Here is a 26,011-nt window from a genome sequence, read left to right on the forward strand (position 1 = left end):
CAAAATATTTACTCAAGAGAATGGCTCAGTTGGTGTGCATGTTTAGGCCTGTTTGTTATTTTACGTGTTTTAGGAAAATTAAAGTCATTTTCCTCCTCATGTGTCTTGACAACCTGATTGACAGACATCAATTGCAGACCATCATGAAAAGCACCACAGGCAGTATTCTAAACATTTCCCAATTATCTAAAACACTGACATACTGGTTAAGATCATATGTCATAGGTAAATACCTTTTTTATTCAGCACTTTTTACAGATCTGGGAAAATGATTAGCTTCCTTGTGGGGAATCTCCTGCTGATGTTTTGCTTTATGTAGCAATTCATTTTATGCACACTAACTGCACTAAAAAAACATTTAAAAACAAACTGGGTTTCTTGCAAGCGAGGTCAAGACTTTATAAAGGAATTTTCCCATAGGTTAACCTCTTCTCCTGCGGTCAATCACCTTTTTAGCTGTTTGTGTGTGGAGAAAAAGATGAGGTCTTTCAAAGAAAATTGTCTTATTCATTCCTAGATGTTATTTAATTGGTAAGGAGGAGTCATTGCCAGTTATGTTACATATCTGCATGGAACTTAAGACACAGGCAGTGTTTCTTGTGCTCCCTTAAGTCCCATCAGGGGCAGATGGGGTTATCGGGAAGAACTGTGTGAAGCCGGAAATAAATCTGCAGGTAGCAACTGATACTCAATGTAGATATCAGGTTGGAAGTTGCAAAGTGATGAAAAGGAAAGACTGTAAAACATTTCTTCAACTGTGCAATGAACAGGATCATCTAAATTAAAATCCTTTCAAAAAGCCATAATTATCTGCCCTGGAAGATCTAATTGAGAAAAAATTTTAATAGGATATTCTTTTCTACATAGTAATACGTAAACCCAAGGTATGCTCATCATTATCAAGTTCCTGAAAAAAAAAATGTAAAGAAGTATGACCTAAGCCTTAAGGCAAATCTCCATACTCTTAAAAATAGGTACAATCAACAATGTTTCACTTTCAAAATTTCAAACAGTAATTTAAAAAGCTTCACTTTATAAAAATAATAATGGTTTATTTTATTACACTTTTATCTGCATTTAAATTAACTTCGTATTTTATTCAAATGCAAAAGAAATGCAGGCATAGAACTATCATATCTAAAGATACAATTTAATTGATGACAAAACAGGCATTTCACTTTGATAGACACAAGCTCTCCAAAATTATACAAGAGATAATTCATGAGAATGACTTACTCTGTAGCATGCCCACCACAGATGTGATTTCTATAAAGAAAAATATACTGATATTTTAAGATTACCTTTTTTGGTGGCATATTTCAATTAAAAAAACTGACAGTTTTAAAATTTCTCCAGGCCAGCATCATGCATTTGTAAAGAAAAAGGGTTTTTTAATGACAATACAAATTTTTGGGTTCAGAGAGCAATAAAAGTAAAAAAAAAAATTGTTGACTTAAATTCTCATCTGCTAATTGAACTTCTATCAAGATTCCCTTTACAGATTTTTTTTAACACTGGTAGTTTTAATTATCTAATTTAAAGTAGAATGAAAACTTTCAGTCTTGACCAGAGGTTATTAATCACTTTGTTCCCTGAATCCTTTTGGTAATGAACCCCTTCTCAGAACAATGCTCTATATTTATAAAATACATAGGATTACAAAAGAAACCAATTATATGAAAAATAAAATTATGAAAAATATTAGTAAAACTGAATTTGAGAAACAGCAATACATGTGCTTTTTATGAATGTATTAACAACTGTAATTTTGAAGAAGTGATTAGTTTAAAAGATATTTGAAGATACTAAAACTGCAATGTAATATCAAGATATCTAAGACTCTCAAGGTGATAAAGTCGCAGGAATGGCTAATGTTAAACTGGTGTGTTGCCTAAATTCATAACTGAAGGAAATACTAAATTTCACTTAAAGAATTAAGAAAATAAAACACATTTTCCTCCTAGTCATGTTCAAGAACCACCTGAATTCTATCCATACCGCCCAGATTAAGAACTCCTATTCTAAGACAACATATTTCATTAACTTTTCAGTTGAAGAATTCAATGCAACATAAAACACATTGAGTACCTACTATATATTGAATTAGTGCTTCCCTCCTTTCTCATGTCACAGTGCACATACATGACTATAATACTGTACTGTGCACTGGGATAAATAGTTAAGTTAGCCTGTGGCCACAGTTAGCTGGCTCAAGAGCTTCTGGCAACTTAGACCCACACAGCTACCCTGAAGGCTGAAAGGATCAATATCCCCAACTGGGAAGTTGTGACCTCAGTTGGCTAATTAATTATGTGGAAAAACTGTAGAGTTTACCAGAAAATGAAAAAAAAAAAAAGAACCCCAATGTTCATATCTTTCTGCTTCTAGGAACATATGCATTCCTTCTTGTATACCCATTAGGCTCCTCCCCTCATCCCTTCCCAATAGATTTTCCTAAACTCATAATCATTTATGGTATAACAGCTTTGGGTGCACTTTTTAAGAGCTAAATCTTGACTATATACTTTAATAAATATTTAACAGTTAATGAAGTCCATACACATATTAAAATCTGATGCTAGTCCAGCACTTGTGATCTTTAAAGGCTATGACAACTTAGAGTAAACCATGCATCCTATTTGAACTACAAAGAAGCAGACTACCTTCTGTGAGTTGCAGTTATGACCTCAAAAACAACCTCAGTTTCCCCAAATTAATAAAAGCCACAGAGGAGCCAAATTTGAAACTATGTATTTTTTTCCTTGGCAATTCTTACCTTTTTGTTGTTCTCTTTAATATCTTGAGGATTCAGAGACTTGTAGTCACTGAGGGAGAAAATGGCACAGTAGGTACATATAGTATTTGATAAAAACAGCTGTTTTAAAACAAACTGAATCTAAAATTTTGACATTCTATAATACCAAAGAATAACTAGCAATTTCATAGCAATTCAATCAACAAAACTAATAGTGTGGAAAATTAAGGAAATAAATAAATAAGTAAATAAATAAATAAATAAATAAATAAATAAAAATAGTGGTTACATGTTTCATTGCCTGAAGCTTTCCATCTAAAAGAGAAGTTAAGGCAGGGTACCAGAGACCAGTCTTGACAACCAAACTGACCATGAGGTAATCCCTTGTTGTCAATGTACAAAGAGCTACTGGCTTATTTGTCTCATCTCATTTTAACAGCCACACAATTTTCATAATAATTTGAAGTCAGTTCTTTGTATGAGATTAAGAAGAAAAAAAAAATTTTTTTTTTTAAGAGAAAAATTGGTTTTAGGCATTCAGAAGGGAGAACTTTTCTTTCTGACACACATTTCTTTTCTCAAAAAGCAAAAGTATGGGTAATAAATAAAGTCAACTATTTCAGGACACATGTTAAGAAATTATTTGTTTTTGGGGCGCCTGGGTGGCTCAGTCGTTAAGTGTCTGCCTTCGGCTCACGTCGTGACCCCAGGGTCCTGGGATGGAGCCCCGCATCGGGCTCCCTGTTGCGCGGGAGGCCTGCTTCTCCCTCTCCCACTCCCCCTACTTGTGTTCCCTCTCTCGCTGTGTCTCTTTCTGCCAAATAAATAAATAAAATCTTAAAAAAAAAAGGAATGATTTGTTTTTTTAAAAAAACTGTCTATTATTTATAAAATATTTATAGGGAATGGAAAATGTTTCTACTTACATTAAATCTGGTCTAAAGTGGTGTAATATTGCACAAAAAGATAAACCATTTCTCCACGATGTAGTAAAATTGGTGATTTTCACTCCCCGATAGTTTTTTGTAACTTCTTTGCACCATACAAGCAATGACTGACTAGCATTTGGCTTTCGCCCCAAAACAGGACTTGGTATAGGACTTGGCTAGAAAAAAGGAAAAGAGGAAAACATTAAAATAATTTAATGGAAGATGAAAATTAACATTAATTGACCTAACTAGATTATTTAAACCCTTTGATGTCAGTTTAGGTCCTTCAAAACTGTCAATTCAAGACAACTATAACCTCCAAGAAGGAGACATGAATCTTAAGTTATTATCTTCAGTTTTAGCCTATGGCATTTGCCTGACAAGAACGTAGATATGCAAGATTTTAAACTCATACATAAGAACAAGCCAAGAGCTATACTGATGGAAACATTATATTAAAGTATTTAAATACTTAAGTCTGAATATCTGTGTAACTCTTACACCCTAAGAAATTTTCCCCAAATATAATCATGTACAAATATAGTTCCTTTTTGACTGGATTAAAAATAATGTATTTTGAAGTCTAACTGTAGCACAAATTGTTAGCAGGGGAAAGATCAAAAATCCTAGTTTTTTAAAAATGCAGTGATTATGCATTTTAGATAGCACAGTGATAATCATACTCAGACATTTCTTATATAAATTTAATGATGGCAAAACAGATCTAGAGTTATTAGCAGCAGTCAGGTATTGGTAACAACAGCACACAACAGTATGTAATTTGGATTTGCTCTTTTTAATTATCACTGAGAGCTACTTTCGTAGGTCAGTTAGAGGTGTGTGTGTGTTAAATCTTAAGTATATTCTTTGTTTTTCCCCTTGTTAATATACTTAATGATGACAAAAAAAATCCCAAAAACTACATAAGACTTTTATCTTAAACTTTTATTATTCTTAAAAACACGTCACTTTCTTTTACTGAGTAACAATCACATTTTGTGATGGTAACTTTAGAGGCTGGTACAACTGAAAACCATAAAGAAAACTACTAAATGTTTCTGGACTTTAAATTATGCTACCAGGGGCGCCTGGGTGGCTCAGTCATTAAGCATCTGCCTTCTGCTCAGGTCATGATCCCAGGGTCCTGGAATCGAGCCCCGCATCGGGCTCTCTGCTCACCGGGAAGCCTGCCTCTCCCTCTCCCACTCCCCCTGCTTGTGTTCCTGCTCTCGCTGTCTCTCTCTCTGTCAAATAAATAAAAAATCTTAAAAAAAAAATTGTGCTATCAGTTAAGAGTGCTGACTATAAACATAAAATAGAGGCCCTCTAAAATAAGGCGAAAGGGGAATAATTATTTACCCCTAACATCACTTAACTTTAACAAGCAAACCATTCTTGCCACACACCTTACTTAAGAAAGCCCAATGATGCCCCCACTTGACAAAAACATGTTAGTGCCAAACAATTAAAATCATCAACTCCTGAGGTAATTATGATTATGCATTCACTGCTCCCGTGAAAAAACTACTAAGAAACACCAGAAATGTAATTTCTTATTTTTTATTGTATTTTTATTAACTGTCAGATTAACAAACTGAGCAAGCATGAATCTTGCAAAATGCTGTCCTTTATTATTTTTTTTTAAAGATTTTATTTATTTATTTGATAGTGAGAGAGGGAACACAAGCAGGGGGAATGGGAGAGGGAGAAGCAGGCTTCCCATTGAGCAGGGAGCCCGATGCGGGGCTCGATTCCAGGATTCTGGGATCACGACCTGAGCTGAAGGCAGACGCCCAACGACTGAGCCATCCAGATGCCCCAACAAAGTGCTGTTCTTTATGTAATCACCTATACAAAGTAAATGCTAAAAAATTCACAGGCCATAAAATTCAATAAATTTGGATCAATTCTACTTAATATGAAGAAGGAGGTAAAAATGGAATTCCCAATGTAATAAACTATTTACTTTAGAATAAATAATAGATCTTTTAACCACATCAATTTGACATGTATAAAAATGAACTATTAAATATCTTTTCATCTAATGGTGACTTTCCACTGTGATTTTCAAATTGTTCTAGTCACTTAACCTGGAAGTGGAGTGGAGAATGGTCTATGGATGAGGTAGGAGATCAATGAACTGGGCACAAACACATTTTTTTCCTTAGACTTCCTATTAAAGGATTGTTTTTAATAAAATGCTTTTCTTTATCAAATTATATTATTAAGGCATTGACTCATTCCAAGTATGAAGAAGAAGTACATAGGCCAGATAATCTGCAACTATCATTACACTGATTGATTCCAATTATCAGTAGTACATAGATAGGTCATGTACAAAAGTCATTATCACCATCTAGAGTAGCTTACCATGTCATTATTATTATCAATATACCCTTGTTTGTAAGAAGGCTCAATATGAAAAGCCTAGAAGAACTAAACTAAATTTTGGATTTACCCTAACATAACACCCTTGAATTAAAAAGATCTTACAGGGATGCTTACTGCACTGCCAAAGAAAAATAAGTCATTTGTAACTGAAGAAAAAGTCATTTGTAATTGAGGAAACTTGATAAAAATACAAGGCCTATAAATGGTCATATTGGTTGCACAGAAAGAGGACTGAGGTAGAACCACTGTACAATAAATCATCCACTTCAGAACAGCTGATCTTTCATCTAATATTTTGCAGAGGGTCATAAAGAAATAAGCAGTTAAACAAGTTCAGAGCCTTCAGGATATTAATGAATGTAATTGCTTGTTTCTTGCTATAGCTGGCTCCTGATGTGGCAGGTTACTTTACTTCTCTATGTCTCTGTTTCTTCATCTACAAAAGGTGGATTGTAATGGTGTAAATCTCATGGTGTCACTGTAGTAACAGGACTGCCTTACCATCCTCCCGCCCATTATTGCTCATTACCACTCTCTCCCTTGATCACACTGAACTGTAGTAACCTCTTTGCTATTCTTTAGATACCCAAGACGGTCCCACCTTAGCGCCGTTGTACAGACTGTTCCATCGGCCTGCTCTCCTGTCATATATCTGCATGGTTAACTCCAATGCAACCATCTTCATTATGCCTATTTTAACTACCCTATTTAATAATGCAACTCATCTCTATCATTCAACCTCAACGCCACACTCCTGACTACCTTACCTTGCTCTATTTTTTTCCATAGTACTTACCATCTTCTTATCGTCCATATACTTTTTTTGGTTATAACCAAAATATGATTATTGGTCATGCTTACTGCTTATTATTTTGTCCATTCTCACCAAATAAAAGGGCTATGAAGATACAGGTTTTAGTTTGTTTAGTTTATTACCTTATCCAAAGCATCCAGAACAGATCCTGACACATAGCAGGCACTCAATTAATACTATTAAATAAATACTTGGCACAATGTACGGCACATAGAAGCAACTCTGTAAATGTTAATTGCAATTATTATTACTACAACCAATAAATTACCAGCACTTGAACTCCTATTTTTGAGGGTCTTCTGGAAACTTCAAAGGCCATGAATTTCTTCAAGATTAGTGAAAAATACTTTTGAAAACAAAACTTTAACTAGAAGATAGACCTGACACTTTACTGCAAAATGGGGCACTCGGAATTCTTGGCAATGCATCTATTTCTATGGGTTTGGTGAAAAAATTTCTCAACGACTGTAATATAGTGCTTTCCAAAGAAAAGAAGACACCAAAATCTGACCATTAATGGTAGAACCAAACTTTCAGATGTTGGAACAACTCTTTAAAAGCTCTTTATTTTTGCAGGGACTGGATGTATGAGAAGGCATCTTTATTTAACATACTGGGAAAGTAAAGGACAGATATTACAGTTATCTTTTTTATGCACCAAGAGAGGAAATTTCTAAGAGGCATCTAACTATAATTATGGTGAGATTAATCAGAATCTGACTGATTTTGATTAACTGATTAACTAGCTGATTCTTCCAGTTCTCTCTCAATCAAGCTACTATATGGATGAAATTGCACCAATCTCAGCTTAACCAAGAACTACAAATTGATGTTAACCATCATGATTATAGAGCTAGTTTTAAGTGCTGACAGTACAGAGGAAATAGGACTTGAAACCACTGTTTCACTTAACAGTTCTATTGTCTAGTATGGATAATTTTAATGCATTGTTTCTGTTAACATAGTATTTTACATATTAAAGACAGTAAGGCCACTTAGTCACTCTTGCTATCAATGGCAATAGGAATGCTTTCAGAAAACCTGTCGAATAACTTGTTACAAAATTTCCTAAATTTTAATAGCTGCAATTCCATTTTTTCTGCTCTACCCCTCTCACTATAGTTGTTTTCTCTTTGCTCTTTCCCCTTCTTCCACTGATATAAGCACATATATATCCCTCTAGGTATTGCTCTAAATAGTTTTCTCTTTCCACACTTTGAGCTGATTCACTCCCAGGATTTCAACTATCACTTCCATGCAGATGATTCCCAAATATACATTTATAGTTCAAACTATCTCAAGTTGACATTTCCAGCTGGCCGTCCTTCCTGCCATATAAAATTCAAACTCAATATGTTCAAAACCATAATTATAATCTTTCCTAACAAACTGCTTCATCCTCTCTCTGTTTACAAATGATACTGCTATTGTCCCAATTATCCAGACTTTAAATCTCAGAATCAGCTTTGACCTCTTCTTTCCCCTATCATCCTTTATTAGTTAATCCATGGGAAATTTTGATCCTATTGTTGTAATCTATCTTCTTTTGCCTAGCTATTGCAAAATCTCTCTAATAGGTCTTCCTTCTTCCAAATTCTCCCTTATCTGATTCATTGCCATACCAACAATCTTCTTAAAGCACAGGTCAAAGCCTCTCACGACTCGTAAACATATAAAATGATGTCAAAATACTTTTGAACAAAGAACCCCAAATCTTTTTTAACATATCTACTCTCTAGGATGATTCACCATTTTCTAGAATCACTATGCTTTCCTCCCTAGCCCCAGCTCCCCCACTTCCTGTCCTTGATCATACAGATTGTCACCACACTTTGGAGTATTTTCTGTCGCACGTACAATTGCTACAATTCCACTCTACCTTCAAGATTATGTACAGTTGTCATCTTGCACATGAAATCTCTTTCCAACTCCAATTACTAAGGATTTTCAGTATTCCTTTGACTCTCATCTAGAATTTTTACTTACAATGTATTATTTCTTCCATCCACAAAAACTTATTAATTTTTCATTAATCTATAAAGTATACTCTGAGCACTTACTATGTCCCACAGACAATGTTAAAACCCTTACATGGATTAGCTCATTTAATCTCACAACTCCTTTGAGGTAAGTGCTATTATTCCCAATTTCAGTTGAGGAAACTAAAGTTACATAGCTAGAAAGTGAAGGAGTGAGAATCTATACCAAGGTGTTCCCACTCCAGAGCCTGTGCTCTTAAGCAACATGCATTTCACATTTCAAGATAATGCAGTTTTAGGACCTCAGGAGAAACTATAAATTTCTTGAGAAGTTGCCTTAGTCAACTTCTTAGATGACTGGCTGTCCCATGTATATTAAATTGATTCCAAAAAGGCAATCAAGGCAAACAATTTAAACTCTAGGAGTATTTAGTTAATAAAACCCTTTATCCATTCTTTGGATTTTAGATTATTGGTTGGAACTAGAACTAGAACTATGTAAGTCCAGAGCAGTGAAATATACACTACCATTGCTAAAATTGTAGAACATTTTGGTCTCCCTACTGCTGATTCTGGGAGCCTTCCCCCAATTATTACAAATTTTTAAAAATTTATTTATTTGAGAGAAAGAGTGAGAGAGAGAGGGAGAGTACAAGCAGGGGGAGGGGCAGCAGGAGAGAATCTTCAAGCTGACTTCGTGCTGAGCCGGGAGCCATGCAGGGCTTGATCTCATGACCCATGAGATCATGAACTGAGCTGAAACCAAGAGTCAGATGCTCAACCGACTGAGCCACCCAGGCACCCCCAATTATTACAAATTTTTGAAAACAACTGAGGAAACCGTGGATAAATCTTAATATTTGGTGAGCTCAAAACAAGAGCAGTGGTGAAAATAAGAATATGTTTATCTGTAGTGTTTATTCTTTTTCAGAGTGTTTTCATTTAAATAATTTCATTTTATTCTCATAGTAAAGTTAAGTTATGTTATTTTGCTATTTAGACAATCAGGAAGATTATCCTGTAATTAAAATAATACTAAGAGGAACTTCTGCTTACATTAAAGCAGGACCACCATCTGAACACAATTTTTAAAAAGCTGAACAAAATGTTTAGAAAAGTTTCTAAGATACATCAAACAACTATCCTCAAGCCTAGACCTTGGAGAAAGTAGAAAACTAGAGAGTGGGCAAAGCTCTCAGGGATGCTTTTATAATGGCTGTTCTGGAAGAGTGAACTGAGATGCAGAGCTGCACTTATAGTAGACCCCCAAATAGCAATATGCACCCCTCAACCCTCAAAAGTAGAAAAAATAAATAAAAATGAGAACAAAAAATAGTGAAATTGGAAATATGCTTACAATAAGAAGGATCAATAAAGCCAAAAGCTGCTTCTTTGAAATGACAAAATCAATTAAACCTCTGATATGACTGACAAAGAAAAAAACAGGAAAGCAAATTCCCAGGAAAGTATGGCTTGAAGAAACAAAAAGCCTGGATAGTTCCATAACTATAAAAATTTGAATCTGTAATTAAAAACCTTCCTATAGGGTGATGGGCATTAAGGAAGGCACTTGATGTAATGAGCACTGGGTGTTATATGCAACCAATGAATCACTAAATTCTACCTCTGAAACTAATAAAATAACAAAACCCAAAAGCCTTCCTATAAACAAAATTCCAGTTGGCTTTATTGACCAGTTCCACCAAACATTCGAGGAATAAGTATCTCCAACATTACACAAATTTTCCCAGGGAATAGGAAAAATGAGTTTATTCCCCAACTCATTTCATGATCCTTGCAAACTGTGATACCAAAACTCAATAGAAAAAGGCAAAATTACAGGGAAAAAAACTTGTCATGAATATAGAAGCAAAAGTGCTAATAAAATTATTAGCATACTGAACCTAGCAATTTATAAATTGAACAAATTGGACACTTACCAAGAAAGGCACGTTTGACTTAACATTAGCAAATCTATTGAGGTAATTTGCCAAATTAACAGATTATAGGGGAAAATATGTAGATATAATCATCTAAACAGATATACAGAAACATCTAATAAAATGCAATATCCATTTATATTCTATAAAATAGTCCTGGCGAGATGCCTGGGTGGTTCAGTTGGTTGAGTGTCTGCCTTCGGCTCAGGTCATGATCCCAGGGTCCTGGGATCGAGTCCCATGTTGGGCTCCCTGCTCAGCAGGGAGCCTGCTTCTCCCTCTGTCTGCTGCTCCCCCTGCTTGTGCACATACTCTCTCTCTCTGACAAGTAAATAAAATCTTTTAAAAATATGAAATAAATAAGCAAAGTAGTAGTAACAAGATTTCTTAACTTGTAAAATCTTCAGCAAATATCTCAATGGTAAAATATTTAAAGTTTTCCCCTTGAGACTGAGAATCTACCACCACTTTTATTCAACATTGTAATGGAGGTCTAGCTAGTTTCATAAGGCCAGAAAAAGATATAAGGTTGTAAATAACTGGAAAAGAATCAAAATTATAAAACTGACATTATTTGCAAATGATATAATGAAGTACATAGAAAACCAAAAGAATCTACAGGTAATTTATTAGAATGAATATGAGAATTTAAGAAAATGGCTGGATACAAAAAAAGCAGTGTACAAAACCAACTGCATTCCTATACACCAGCAAAGCAGTTAGAAATTTAAATTTTTAACACCATTCACGGTGGCATAAAAAACAAATACCAAGAAATAAATCTACAAATAATGCACATAAGTGTTATTAAAAAACTATCAAACTTTACTGTGAGAAAATAAAGGAGTCTTAAAGAGAGGGAGAAATATACCATATCCATGGATTAGAAGACACAATTATAAAGATAACAATTATTTCCAGAGAGAAAGGGTTAACCTAAAGACCTAAGACTTTCATGAGGAAATGACCTCGAGTTTACCTTCTAGCAACATTCCCACGGAAATATATTGGATTAGATTAATGTGAAAGGTCAAGTTTGTTACCAGGCAACATTATTTATTGTAAAAATGACCCTAGTTCGGGGGACTGCATCTAGACTTGGAAGCTTGTCAATAAACTATAAATGCCTACTGAAATACAAAGGCCACAGCTTCCCTGTGTGATTCTTGTAATCAAATGTGTCCCTTGAGGGATCTAACAGTTATAGGTACAGACTATTACAAGAGTGTATATCTTATAAACCATAGTGATCCACACTTACCCATCTTACAAATGAATAGTTCATGGGGAGCTGAATTATGGCACTACAGACCTGATGCTCTAATGCCAACATACTGTATTTCCTGCCCTTCTATAAAGCTAAGTAACCTAGTGCCAAATTATTTAATACACACACACACAGGGCCTATAATCAGAATGAAAATTTGCTCTATCACATTAGTATTCAGAGAACTGTACAAGGCACTACTACACACTTCTCCCCAGAAAGGCTAAAATTAAAAACTCTTTTAATTAAAATGAAATTAAAATTTTAATGAAATTAAAAATACCAAGTGTTGACAAGGATGTGGAGCAAAGGGAGCTTATACAGAGCTGATGGGAAAACTCTGGCATCATCTATTATGGTAAATCTGAAGATGTGCATATGCTATGACCCAGGAATCCTAGGTTTATAACCTACAGAAATTGATGCTTACACAAGATAGAATACATGTTCAAAAATGTTCACAGACGCACTGTTTACAATTTCCCAGATCTGAAAATAATCCAAGTGTTCATTAGCAATAGATCTTATAATTGTGGTCTATTCTGACAGTGAAATACTTCACACACACAGAGAGAAAGAGAGACAGAGACAGAAAGAGAGAGGAAGGGAGGAAGGGAGAGCGATTGAGAGAAATACAAAACACATTTAATCCTAAAACATACTATTGAACAAAAGAAAACAGGTACAAAATCATATATACATACCATATGATTCCATTTACATAAAATGAAAAACCAGGCAAACCTAAACTATGTTGTTTAAGGATTTGTACTTAAAACTTCTGGAGTGATTTCAAAGATCTAATTCTTTTGGTGTTTACACAGATGTTCACTTAAAATAATTTTCTTAAGCTGCCTATTATGTTTTATGTAGTCTTCTGTATATATTTCACATTCATTTCTGTTTTACAGCAAAAAAAGTTTAAGCATATTGGAATTGCTGGTATTAAAATGATGAAGTAATAAAGATGGTGATTTCCCCACTCAATCTGAAAATCACCTAAAGGTAACAAGGACAATGAGAAACAAAAGTAAACCGTTTTTCAGCCTGAAGTAGGAGACATAATGTAACCCTGACCTGCAATATATGGGGATGTTCCAACAATAAATCAATAACCAAGCTCCCAAATTACCAGAAGAATCACAAATAAATAAAGAAGGCAGAACTCATACAGTGCGAAAAATTTAAAAGAAAAGTAGAAAGCATAATTATAAAGTAGGATATCAGAACCAAGACCAAATATATCTAATAATTATGTAGAATAGAGAGGGTAGAAATAGGCCCACATACAACAGCAGTAGAGAAAAGGATGAACTTAAGGAACTGTATGAAAAGACTGGTGGTAATATTAACAAGTGTTACTCTTGTTATATGTGTAATCAAATATGACAACATTTGGAAGATCTGCATGACCTGGGGCATCAATATTTTCCAATGGACAATGATGTTACAAAACCATGCATCAAAAAAATATCCATTTCAAAATGCAAGATAAACCAAGGTATGATTTCAGATTCCATATGGCAAATATCACTTGTGAATTTTGGTGTAGTATCAAAGAAGACAATCCACAATGATTTAAAAAGTCCATTAAAATTCTTTTTATTCTCCTAACTATAAAATATGTGAGGTCAGATTCTGTCCATATACTTCAACCAAATAGCATACTTAAAACAGATTAAATACCAAAACTATCTTCTACTAAGCCAGGCATTAGAGTATGGTAAAAATTTCATTCTTTTTACTAAATTGTTTTTGCTTTGGAAAATATAGTCATTTTTCATAAAAAAATGTTTATCTTAAAAAATGTAATGGTTTATTATTTTAAATGAATTAATGTATTTTTAAATTTTCTCACTTTTAGTTTCTAATATTATATATATCAATAGGTATAACACACATAAAAATTCTTTGGGGTCCTAAATAACAATTTCTTTTTAAGATTTATTTATTTGAAAGAGAGCAAGAGTGAGAGTGAGAGTGAGAAGGGGAGGGAGAGGGGGAGGGAGAGAGAGAGAAAGAGAGAGCACGAGCTAGGGGAGGGGCAGAGGGAGAAGCAGACTCCCTGCTGAGCAGGGAGCCCGATGTGGGGCTCAATCCCAGGACCCCAGCATCATGACCTGAGCCAAAAACAGACACTTAACTGACTGAGCCACTTGGGAGCCCCTTTAATTTTTTTTTCTTTTTTTTTTTTTGGAAAGAGAGAGAGAGAATGAGCGTGAGTGGGGGCAGGGGTGGGGAAGGGCAGAGGGAGACTCGTAAGCAGGCTCCACACCCAGCATGGAGCCCAACATGGGGCTCAATCTCATGACACTGAGATCACTTCCTGAGTCAAAAATCAAGAGTCGGACGTTTAACCGACTGAGCCACCCAGGCACTCCCAAAACATTTGTATTATGGCAAAATACACATAATTTAGTATTTACCATTTTAACCATTTTTAAATGCACAGTTCAGCGGTATTAAGTATATTCCTATTGTTGTGCAACCATCACCACTGTCCATCTCCAGAACACTTTCACCTTGCAGAACCGAAACTCTATACCCATTGAACAATAACTCCCCACTTCCCCCTTCCCACAGCCCCTGGCAACAATTCTACTTTCTGTCTCTATGATTCTGATGACTCTAGGTACCTTATTTAAGTGGAATCATACATATTTATCATTTTGTGACTGGCTTATTTCACTTAGCACAATATCCACAAGGTCACCCATGTTATATATGTCAGAATTTTCTTGCTTTTTAAAACTAAACAATATTCCATTGTATGTACATACCACATTTTGTTTATCCATTCATCTGTTGATGGACACATGAGTTGCTTCCATGTTTTAGCTATTGTGAATAATGCTGCTATAAATGTGAGTGTACAAATATCTCTTTTAAGATCCTGCTTTCAAGTCTTTTGGGTACACATCCAGAAGTGAAATTGCTGGATTATATAGTAATTTTATTTTAAAACTTTTTGAGGAATATCTATAGTGTTTTCCACAGTGGTTGCACCATTTACAGTCCCACCAACAGTGCACAAGAGTCTCAATTTCTCCACATCCTCACCAACACTTGGCATTTTCTTTATCTTCCTTTCTTCCTCCTTCAATAGCAGCCAGCCTAATGAATGTGAAGTGGTATCTCACTGTGATTTTGACTTGCATTTCTCTAATGATTAGTGATTTTGAGCATCTTTTCATGTGCTTATTGGTCATTCATGTATTTTCTTTGGTGAAATGTCTATTCAAGTCCTTTGTTCATTTGCTTTTTGTTGTTGAGTTTTAGGAGTTCTCTATGTATTCTGAATATCAGCCCCCTCATCAGATATATAACTGGGAAATATCTTCTATTATGTAGGTTGCCTTTTCACTCTGTTGTTTCCTTTCACAAGTCCTTTCATGCATATAAGTTTTATAATTTTCATGAAGTCCAATTTGTCTATTGTTTCTTTGTTACTTGTACCTTTGGTTTTATATCCAAGAATTCACTCTCAAATCCAAACTTGTAAAGCTTCTACCCTATATTCTCTTCTAAGAGTTTTATGGTTTTAGCTCATAGATTCATGTCTTTGATCCATTCTGAATTAATTTTGTACAGGTGCTAGGAAAGGATCTAATTCTGTTATTCTGCAAGTTGATATTCAGTTTTTCCAGAACTATTTGTTGAAAAGACTGTACTGTCTCCACTATATAGACTTGGCACCCTTGCTGAAAATCATTTGACCATATATGCAAGGGTTTATATCTGGGCTCTCTATTCAATACCATTGCTCTATATGTCTGTCTTTACATCAGTACCACATTGATTACTGTAGCTTTGTAGTAAGTTTTGAAATCAAGAAGTGTGAGCCCTCCAAAATTATTCTTTTTCAAGATTGTTTGGCTATTCAGGGTACCCTGAGATTCCATATGAATTTTAGAGTGGATTTTTCTATTTTTGCAAAAAACTTTTTTAGGATTTTGATGGGGATTGCATTAAATCTGTAGACCATTTTGGGTAGTACTGACATCTTAAGTCTTCTAATCCATAAACATAGGATGTCTTTCCATTTATTTGTGTCTTCTTTAATTTTTTAAAAAATTTTATTTATTTGACACACACACAGAGAGAGAGAGAGTGCACAAGTAGGCAAAGTGGCAGGCAGAGGGAGAAGCAGGCTCTCCACTGAGCAGGAAGTCTGATGCGGGGCTCAATCCCAGGACTCCAGGATCATGACCTGAGCAGAAGGCAGACGCTTAACTGACTGAGCCACCCAGGCGCCCCATTGTGTCTTCTTTATTTCATCATTGTTTCCTACTTTTCAGTGTAAAAGTCTTTCACTTCCTTAGTTAATTCCTAAGTATTTTATTCTTTTTGATACTACTGTAAATGGAATTGTTTTCTTGAATTCCTTTTCATATTGTTCATTGTTAGTGATAAAAGTGCAACTTATTTTTGTGTTCACTCTGTAAACTTTGCTGAGCTCATTTATTCTAGCAATACTTTTTGTGTGGCATCTTTGAGGTTTTCAATCATCTATGCAGAGGGATAATTTTACTTCCTCCAGTCCAGTTTGGATGCCTTTTGTTTCTTTTTCTTGCTTAACTGCTCTAACTAGTACTTCCAGTATTACACTGAATAGAAGTGGAGAGAGTAGGCATCCTTGCATTGTTCCTGATATTAGAGTAAAAGCTTTTTTACTCTAAAAAAGTAAAAGATTGAAATCTTTCACCATTGAGAATGATTATCAACTGTGAGTTTTTCATATATGGTTTATTATCTTGAGGTAACTCCCATCTATTCCTAGTTTGTTGAGTGTTTTATCATGAAAGGGTACTGAATGTTGTTATATACTTTTTTTGCATTTATTAAGATAATCATACAATATCTATCCTTCATTACATTACTGTGGGGTTGACTGATTTTCATATGCTGAACCATCCTTGCATTCCAGGAATAAATCCCTCTTGGTCACAATGTGCAATTCTTTTAATATATTGCTAAATCCAGTGTACTAGTATGTTGTTGAGTATTTGTGCATCAATGTGTAAGAAATACTAGTCAGTAGTTTCCTTTTCTTTTAGTGTCTTTGTGTGGCTTTGTTATTAATGCAATGCTGGCCTTACAGAATAAGTTAGGAAGTATTCCCTCCTCTTCACTTTTGGGGAAAACTTTGAGGGTGATTTGTGTTTTTTCTTCTTTAGATGTTTGGTTGAATTTACCAGTAAAGCCATAAGGTCCAGGGCTTTTCACTCTGTTGGGAAATTTTTGATGGCTGATTCAAGGTCCTTATGAGTCACAGGTGTATTCAGGTTTTGTGTTTCTTCATGATCCAGTGTTGTAGGTTTTTTATGTTTCTAGGAATTTATCCATTTCATCTAGGTTATCCACTTTATTGGTATACAGCTGTTCATGGTATTGTCTTATAATTCTTTTTATTTCTGTAGAATTGGTAATAATGTCCTCACTTTCATTTTTGATTGTAGTAATTTGAGTCTACCCTCTTTTTGTCTCAGTCCATCTATCTAAAGGTTTGTCAATTTTGTTGATCTTTCCAAGAACTAACTTTTGATTTCATCAGTTATCTTATCTTTTTTCAAAGACTTATTTTTTTAGTAGTGGTAGCTTTACAAAAAATGTAGAGGAAAGTAGAGATTTCTTACATATCCCCTGCTTCCACACATTCATAACCTCTCCCATTATCAATATCTAATGGTACATTTGTTACCAAGAATGTCATCCATCACCTCATGTAGTCACCACTTCTTTTTTTTTTTAAGATTTATGTATTTGAGAGAGAGTGTGCATGAGTGGGGGGAGGGGCAGAGGGAGAGAGAGAATCCCAAGCAGACTCCCCACTGAGTGCAGAGCCCAACGTGTGGCTCAATCTCATGACACTGAGATCATGACCTGAGCTGATATTAAGAGCTGGAAAAAAAAAAAAAAAGAGTCGGACACTTAACCAATTGAGTTACCAAGGTGTCCCTAGTCACCACTTCTTTATGGGTGGTGAAAACACTTAGGATCTATATTTTAGCAAATTTCGAGTATACAACACAATATTTAACTATAGCTGCCTTCTTGTACATTAGATGACTAGATCTTATTCATACTAGATAAAACATTGTACCCTTTGACCAACATCTCCCCACTTCCAGTTTATCTTAGGGTTCACTTTTAGTGTTGTACATTCTATCAGTTTGTACAAATGTATAATGACATATATCCATCATTATAATATCATACAGAATACTTTCATTCCTCTGTGCTCTGCCTAGTCATACTTCCCCTACACCCTCCTCCTGGCAACCACTGAGCTTTTTACTGTCTCCCCAGTTTTGCCTTTTCCAGCATGTTATAGAGTTGAACCCATACAGTATATAGCTTTTTCCCGATTGGCTTCATTCACTTAGTAACATGCATTAAGGTCCCTCCATGTCTTTTCATGTCTTGATAGCTCATTTCTTTCTAGTGCTGAATCTGGACCTGTTATCTAGTTTATTTACCCATTCGCCTACTAAAGGACATTTGGGTTGCTCCAAGTTTTAGCAATTATGAGAAAAGCTGCTATAATCATCCATGTGCAGGTTTTTGTGTGGATATAAGTTTTCTATACCTTTGGGTAAATACCAAGGAGCACAACTGTGGGATCATATGGTAAGAGTGTTTACATTTTTAAGAAATAGCCAAACTGTCTTCCAAAGCAGCTATATGCCATCTTGGATTCCCACCAGCAATGAATTAGAGTTCTTGTGTTCCACATCCTCATCAGCATTGGTGATCAGTGGTCCTGATTTTGGCCATTCTAATAGATGTTTAGTGGTATCTCATTGTTTTAATTTGCATTTCCCTGATAACATGTGAGGCGGAGCATCTTTTCACATGCTTCTTTGTAATCTTAAATCTTCTTTGGGGGCACCTGGGTGGCTCAGTTCATTGAGCATCCGCCTTCAGCTCAAGTCATGATCTCAGGGTCCTGGGATTGAGCCCAGCATCAGGCTCCCTGCTCAGTGGGGAGTCTGTTTTTCCCTCTCCTCTTGCCTCTCCTCCTGGCTTGTGCTCTCTCTCTCAAGTAAATAAATAAAATTTTAAAAATCAATCAATCAATCTTCTTTGAAGACGAGTCTATAAGGTCATTGGCCCGTTTTTTAGTAAGGTTATTTGTTTACTTATTGTGGAGTTTTAATAGTTCTTTGTATCTTTTGGATAACATTTTTTAATCAGATGTGTCTCTTGCAAATATTTTCTTCTTTTGTGGCTTGTCTTCCCATTCTCTCCATATACCTTTCATACAGCAGAGGTTTGTAATTTTAATGAAATCCAGACTATCCATTATTTCTTTCACGGATCATGCTTCTGGTGTGTTATCTTAAAAAGGTGTCACCATACCCAAGGACATCTACGTTTTCTTCTAGGAGTTTTAGAGTTTTGCATTTTATATTTAGGTCTATGATCCATTTTTTTTTAAAGATTTTATTTATTTTATTTATTTGACAGAGAGAGACACAGCAAGAGAGGGAACATAAGCAGGGTGAGTGGGAGAGTGAGAAGCAGGCTTCCTGCTGAGCAGGGAGCCTGATGTGGGGCTCAATCCCAGGACCCTGGGATCATGACCCAAGTCGAAAGCAGATGCTTAATGACTGAGCCATCCAGGTGCCTCTCCATTTTGAATTAATTTTTGTAATGGGTACAAGGTCTATGTCTATATTCATATTTTACGTGTGGATGCCTAGTTGTTCTACCACCATTTTTTCTATTGTTTTTCTATTCTCTATTTCACTTATCTTTGCTTTTATTTTTATCATTTCCTTCCTTCTGCTAGCGTTGGGTTTAATTTGTTCTTTTTCTAGTTCCTTAAGTTGTAAAGTTAGGTTGTTGAATTGAGATCTTTCTTTTCTTCAAAATTCAGTATGCAGGGGCACCTGGGCGGCTCAGTTAGTTAAGCACCCAACCCTTGATCTCAGGTCAGGTCTCAATCTCAGGGTCATGAGTTCAAGCCCCATGTTAGGGTCCAAGCTGGGCATGAAGCCTATGTTAAAAAAAAAAAAAAAAAAGCCTGCTATGCAAAATTCAGTATACATTTGCCACTTATAATACATCTCCATATACATCTCAATTCAGACAGGTGCTGAACAATTTTGTGTATCTGATGGCTACTGTATGATGAGAAAGTACAGTTATAGACTGGTTTTGTTTTTTTTTAAATTTATCAAAAATTGTATATATTTAAGGTTTATATGATGTTTTGATATACATACAAATTGTGAAATAATTACTATAGCCAAGACACTTAGGTTGTTTCCATATTTTGGCTATTGTAGATAAGGCATCAATGAACAATGAAGTGCAGATATCTCTTTGAGATACTGATTTCATTTCCTTTGGATATATACCCAGAAGTGGGATTGCTGGATCATATGGTAGTTCCATCTTTAAATTTTTTGAGGAACCACTACACTTTTTCCATAATGGCTGTGTCAATTTAAATTCCCACCAATAGTATACAAGGATTCCCTTTTCTCCACAGCCTTGCCAACACTTACCATTTTTTTCTTTGTGATAATAGCCATCCTAGCAAGTGTTAAGTGATATCTTACTGTGGTTTTGATTTGTATTTCCTGATCATCAGTGGTGTTGAGCACCTTTTCATATTCCTGTCTTCTTTGGAAAATTATTTGTTCAGGTCTTCTGCTTACTTTTTATTTGGGTTATTTTCTTCTTTGCCATTGAGCTGAGTTCCTTATGTATTTTAGATATTAATCCCTTATTAGCCATATGATTTGCAAATATTTTAGCCCATTCTGTGGTTGCTTTTTCATTTCTTTTTATTGTTTCCTTTCTTTTGCAGAAGTTTCATGGTTTGATGCAGTCCCATATATTAATCTTTGGTTTTGCTGACTTTGCTTTTGGTGTCATATCCAAAATATCATTGCAAGACTGATGTCAAGAAGCTTTTCCCCTAAGTGTTCTTCTAGGACTTTTATGGTTGTATGTTTAAATCTTGAATCTATTTTGTGTTGATTTTTGTGTATGGTATAAGGGCCCAATTTTATTATTTTGAATGTGAACACTATTCTAAGCACAATTTATTGAAGAGACTCTTCTTTCCTTTTGTGTATTATTGGTGCTTTTCTAGAAGATCAGATGAATGTGTATGTGTGGGTTGATTTCTGGGCTTTCTCTGATGTTCCCTTGGTCTATATGTCTGTTTTTATGCCAGACCATACTGTTTTGATTACTATAGCTATGATATATAATTGGAAATCAAAAAGGGTGACACCTCCAATAATGTTCCTCTTTTTTTTTTTTTTAAAGATTTTTATTTATTTATTGAAGGAGAGAGAGAGAATGGTAGAGAGAGAACATGAGAGGGAAGAAGGTCAGAGGGAGAAGCAGACTCCCCACTGAGCAGGGAGCCCGATGCGGGACTCGATCCTGGGACTCCAGGATCATGACCTAAGCCGAAGGCAGTCGCCTAACCAACTGAGCCACCCAGGCGCCCTGTTCCTCTTTCTTATTTTTTTTTAAGATTTTATTTATTTATTTGACAGAGACAGTCAGAGAGGGAGCACAAGCAGGGGGAGTGGGAAAGGAAGAAGCAGGCTTCCTGCTGCTCAGGGAGCCTGATGTGGGGCTCGATCCCAGGAGCCTGGGATCATGGCCTGAGCCGAATGCAGACACTTAACGAATGAACCACCCAGGTGCCCCAATATTCCTCTTTCTTAAGACTGCTTTGACTATTTGGACTCTGCTGTGGTTCCATATGAATTTTAGGATACTTTTTCCTATTTATGTGAAAAATGCCACTGGAATTTTGATAAACGTTTGCACTGAATCTGTAGATCACTGTGGATAGGATGGATATATTTTTTAAAGATTTTATTTATTTGACAGAGAGAGAGCATAAGCAGGGGGAGCAGCAGGCAGAGGGAGAGGGAGAAGCAGGCTTCCCGCCCAGCAGTGAGCCCTATGTGGGGTCAATCCCAGGACCCTGGGATCATGACCCGACCCAAAGGTAGATGCTTAACCAACTGAGCCACCCATGCACCCTGATAGTATGGATATTTTAACAATATTAATACTTCTAATTCATGAACACAGTATATCTTTCTGTTTGTGTTTTCTTTTATCGTTTTCAGTGTACAGATCTTTCACCTCCTTTGTTAAATTTTTCCTAATTTTTCTTCTTTTTGATGTTATAAATAGAATTGTTTTCTTGATTTCCTTTTCATATAGTTACTAGTGTAAAGAAACTACTGATTTTTGTGTGTTGATTTTGTATCCTGTATCCAACTTTCCTGAATTTATGTATTAGTTCTAACAGTTTTTTTAGTGAAGGCTTTAGGGTTTTCTACAAATAGGATCATGTCATCTGCCAATAGATAATTTTACTTCTTTTCAGATTGGGTTACCTTTGTTTACTTTCCTTGCCTGCCTACTCTAAGACTTCTAGTATTATATTTAATAGAAGTGGTGACAGTGGGCATCCTTGCCTTTACCAGATATTAGAGGAAGAGTGTTCAGTTTTTCCCTATTGATTCTGATGTTAGCTATGGGGTTTTCATAAACAGTCTTTATTGTGTTGTAGTAAGTTTCTTTGTATCTATTTTGTTGAGAGTTTTTATCACAAATGAATGGAGCTTTGTCAAATACTTCTTTTGCATTTACTGAAATGATCATGTGGTTTTTATCTTTCATTCTGTTTATGTGGATTAACATATTGATTGTATGTGTATGCTGAACCATCCTTGCATCACAGGAATAAATCATAGTTGGTCATGGTGTATAATCTTTTTTGATGCACTGTTTAATTTGATTGCTAGTATAAATATACAGGATTTTTGCATCACAAAAACTGAACAGAAATATTGGCCTGTACTTTTTTCTTTTTTTTTTTTTTTTTTAGAGATTTTATTTATTTGAGAGAGAAAGAGAGAGAAAAACAGCCTAAGAGGGGAGAGGGTCAGAGGGAGAAGCAGGCTCCCCACTGAGCTGGGACCCGATGTGGGACTCGATCCCAGGACTCCGAGATCATGACCTGAGCCGAAGGCAGTTGCTTAACCAACTGAGCCACCCAGGTGCCCTGTACTTTTCTTTTCTTATGGTGTCTTTGACTTTGGTATCAAAGTGATATTTGCTGTATCAAATGAGTTTGGAAGTATTCCCTCTTCTTCTATTTTTTGGAAGGGTTTAAGAATTAGTATTAATTCTTCTTTGAATGTTCGGTGGAATTCACCTATGTAGCCATCTGTTCCTGGGCTTTTTCTTTGTTGGGAGGTTTTTGATTACTTCTTTAATCTCCCTATTTGTTATTAGTCTATTCAGTCTCTCTATTCCTTCTTGGTTTTGTTTTGGTAGGTTTTATGTTTCTAGGAATTTCTCCATTTGTAGTGAAATGTTTAAATCCCTTTTTCATTTCCTTCTATGCATATTCTGCAGCTATTTTCTTTGTGGTTACCATTTAACATCCTAAACTTATAACAACCTAAATTTATACCAGCTTAACTTCAGTGACACATAAAGATTTTCCCTTTTACAACTCTAACCACACGACTTTCAGTTGTCACAGAATTACATCTTTATACACAGTGTGTTCAAAAGCATAACAATAATTTTTTAATGCATTAGTCTCTTAAATTATATAGAAAACAAAATCTGAAGTTACAAACCAAAGTTGTAATACTACCTTTTAGACTAACAATTTTTAAAAACTGTATTAATCTCTTAAGTCATGTAAAAAACAAAAAGTGGAATTACAAACTGTCACAATATTAATACCTTTTACAATGAACTGTGTATTTACCTTTACTGAGATCTTTGTTTATAGGGATTCAAATTACTATCTAGTGTCCTTTCACTTCAAACTGCAGGACTTTTGGGGCGCCTGGGTGGCTCAGTCTCTTAAGCATCTGCCTTTAGCTCAGGTCATGATCCCAGGATCCTGGGATCCAGCCCTGTGTAGAGCTTCTTGCTAGGGAGTCTGCTTCTCCCTCTCTCTCTGCCCCTTCCCCCAATTGTGCTCTCTCTCTCAAATAAATAAATAAAATCTTTTTTTTAAAGATTTTATTTATTTATTTGAGAGAGAGAGAATGAGAGAGAGAGAGCCCATGAGAGGGGGGAGGGTCAGAGGCGAAGCAGACTCCCTGCTGAGCAGGGACGCCGATACGGGACTCGATCCAGGGACTCCAGGATCATGACCTGAGCCGAAGGCAGTCACTTAACCAACTGAGCCACCTAGGTGCCTCAATAAATAAAATCTTTAAAAAAATTTACAAACTGCAGGACTTTCTTTAGCATTTCTTGTAGGACAGGTCTAGTGGTAATGAATTCTTCAGCTTTTGTTTACCTGAAAATATCTTAATTTGTCCCCCACTTTTGAAGGACAGTTTTTCCAGGTACAAGATTTTTGATTGACAATATTTTTCTTTTAGCACTTTGAATATACTGGCCACTGCACTGTGTCCTCCAAAGTTAATGATGACAAATCTGCTTATGATTTTTATTGAGGATCCTTTGCATATGATGAGTTGCTTTTCTCTTGCTGATTTCAATTTCTTTATTTGTCTTTGGCATTCAACAATTTGCTTATAATGTGTCTCAGTGTGGATGACTTTGAGTTCTTCATATTTGGAATTGTTTTGTTTTTTTTAAAGATTTTATTTATTTATTTCACAGAGACACAGCAAGAGAGGGAACACAAGCAGGGGGAGTGGGAGAGGGAGAAGCAGGCCTCCTGTGGAGCAGAGAGCCCAATGCGGGGCTCGATCCCAGGACCCCGGGACCATGACCCAAGCCGAAGGCAGACGCTTAATGACTGTGCCACCCAAGTGACCCCATATTTGGAACTGTTAATCTTCTTGGTGTTTTTCATATCTTTCATCAAATTTGGGAAGTTCTCAGGTATTATTTCTTCAAACAATCTCTCTTCCCCTTTCTCTCTTTTTTCCTTCTAGTATTCCCATAATGTGTATACTGGTCCACATAACACTGTTCCACTCCATAAGTACCTTAGGCTCTGATCATTTTACTTCTACCTTTCTGTTCCTTAGATTCTATAATTTCAATTTTGCTATGTTTGAATTCATTGATTCTTCTGCCTGTTGAAGCCTGACTTTGTTTCCTACTCTACCCTATTTCCAGAATCCTCTATCTTCTTAAACTTTTAAAGGTATAAAAGGGTTCTGAGACACACACACAAAAAAAGTTTGAGAATCACTGGTGTAAACAATGTAGAAATGTAGGTATAGGAATTGCTGTATTTTTAAATGACCAAATCAACCAACATCAGCTTTGAGTGTATCAAAGAAAATAAACACAAGAAGACTAACTGGTGGCTTAAGTTCAAATTCTAGAAACTAAACTAAAGAACTGATTACAGAAAGATTCAACTTGTTACGTTCTTATTGAAGAATAAAAAGGTTGAAGAGACGAAGAATACCGTGCAATACAGGGGTGTTTGCAGAATGTATTAATATTCATGATGTTTCCTTATGGGGGCATGCCTAGTCACTGATGAAACTAAATACATTATAATAGTAAGTTTCCCAGAAACACAAAGAAAGAGTATATGATTCCATGCCTATAAAAATGATAATTAAATATGAAAAAATCCATTCTATAACAGAGTATTTGGGCTATATAAATGTTCCCATTTAGCCAGCAGCCCTTACTACAATTATTTCTTTAAAACTTACTAAAATCAAATAGTGGTGCAGAGTTAGTGACATTTCAGGCCCAATGATTGTTATATAGGCAGTAACATCAAAAAGGGAACAGTTGATAAAAAAAACAACAGAACAAAATATATTGTTATCACAGTGCTGGGAAACACTCCTCTATGCATCTCTTCTGCTCCTACACATCTTTCTAGGCTGTCCAAGAGTGAAAAGTCCTATGTTTTATTAGATCATTCTTCACAGACAAGCAATCAGCCCTTGAGATTGAGGTAGTATCTCCCTCTGGG

General features: G+C 35.5%; 1 protein-coding gene across 10 annotated transcripts in view; it reads right to left on the minus strand.

Moving 5' to 3' along the window:
* The window catches only part of EHBP1 (EH domain binding protein 1), a 715,801-nt gene that overhangs the window by 97,770 nt on the left and 592,020 nt on the right, over positions 1 to 26,011 (minus strand). For all 10 annotated transcript variants that reach the window (XM_073897641.1, XM_073897642.1, XM_073897643.1 and 7 more), the window contains 2 exons: positions 3,682 to 3,860; positions 2,777 to 2,825 (listed from right to left, as the gene is read on the minus strand). In XM_073897641.1, the coding sequence (XP_073753742.1) occupies positions 2,777 to 2,825; positions 3,682 to 3,860 (228 nt within the window). The remainder of the gene's footprint in view (positions 1 to 2,776; positions 2,826 to 3,681; positions 3,861 to 26,011) is intronic.

The sequence above is a fragment of the Callorhinus ursinus genome, unplaced genomic scaffold (genome assembly GCF_003265705.2).
Source record: "Callorhinus ursinus isolate GAN/ISIS: 27379988/994484 unplaced genomic scaffold, GSC_fseal_2.0 scaffold10, whole genome shotgun sequence".
Lineage (NCBI taxonomy): Eukaryota > Metazoa > Chordata > Mammalia > Carnivora > Otariidae > Callorhinus > Callorhinus ursinus.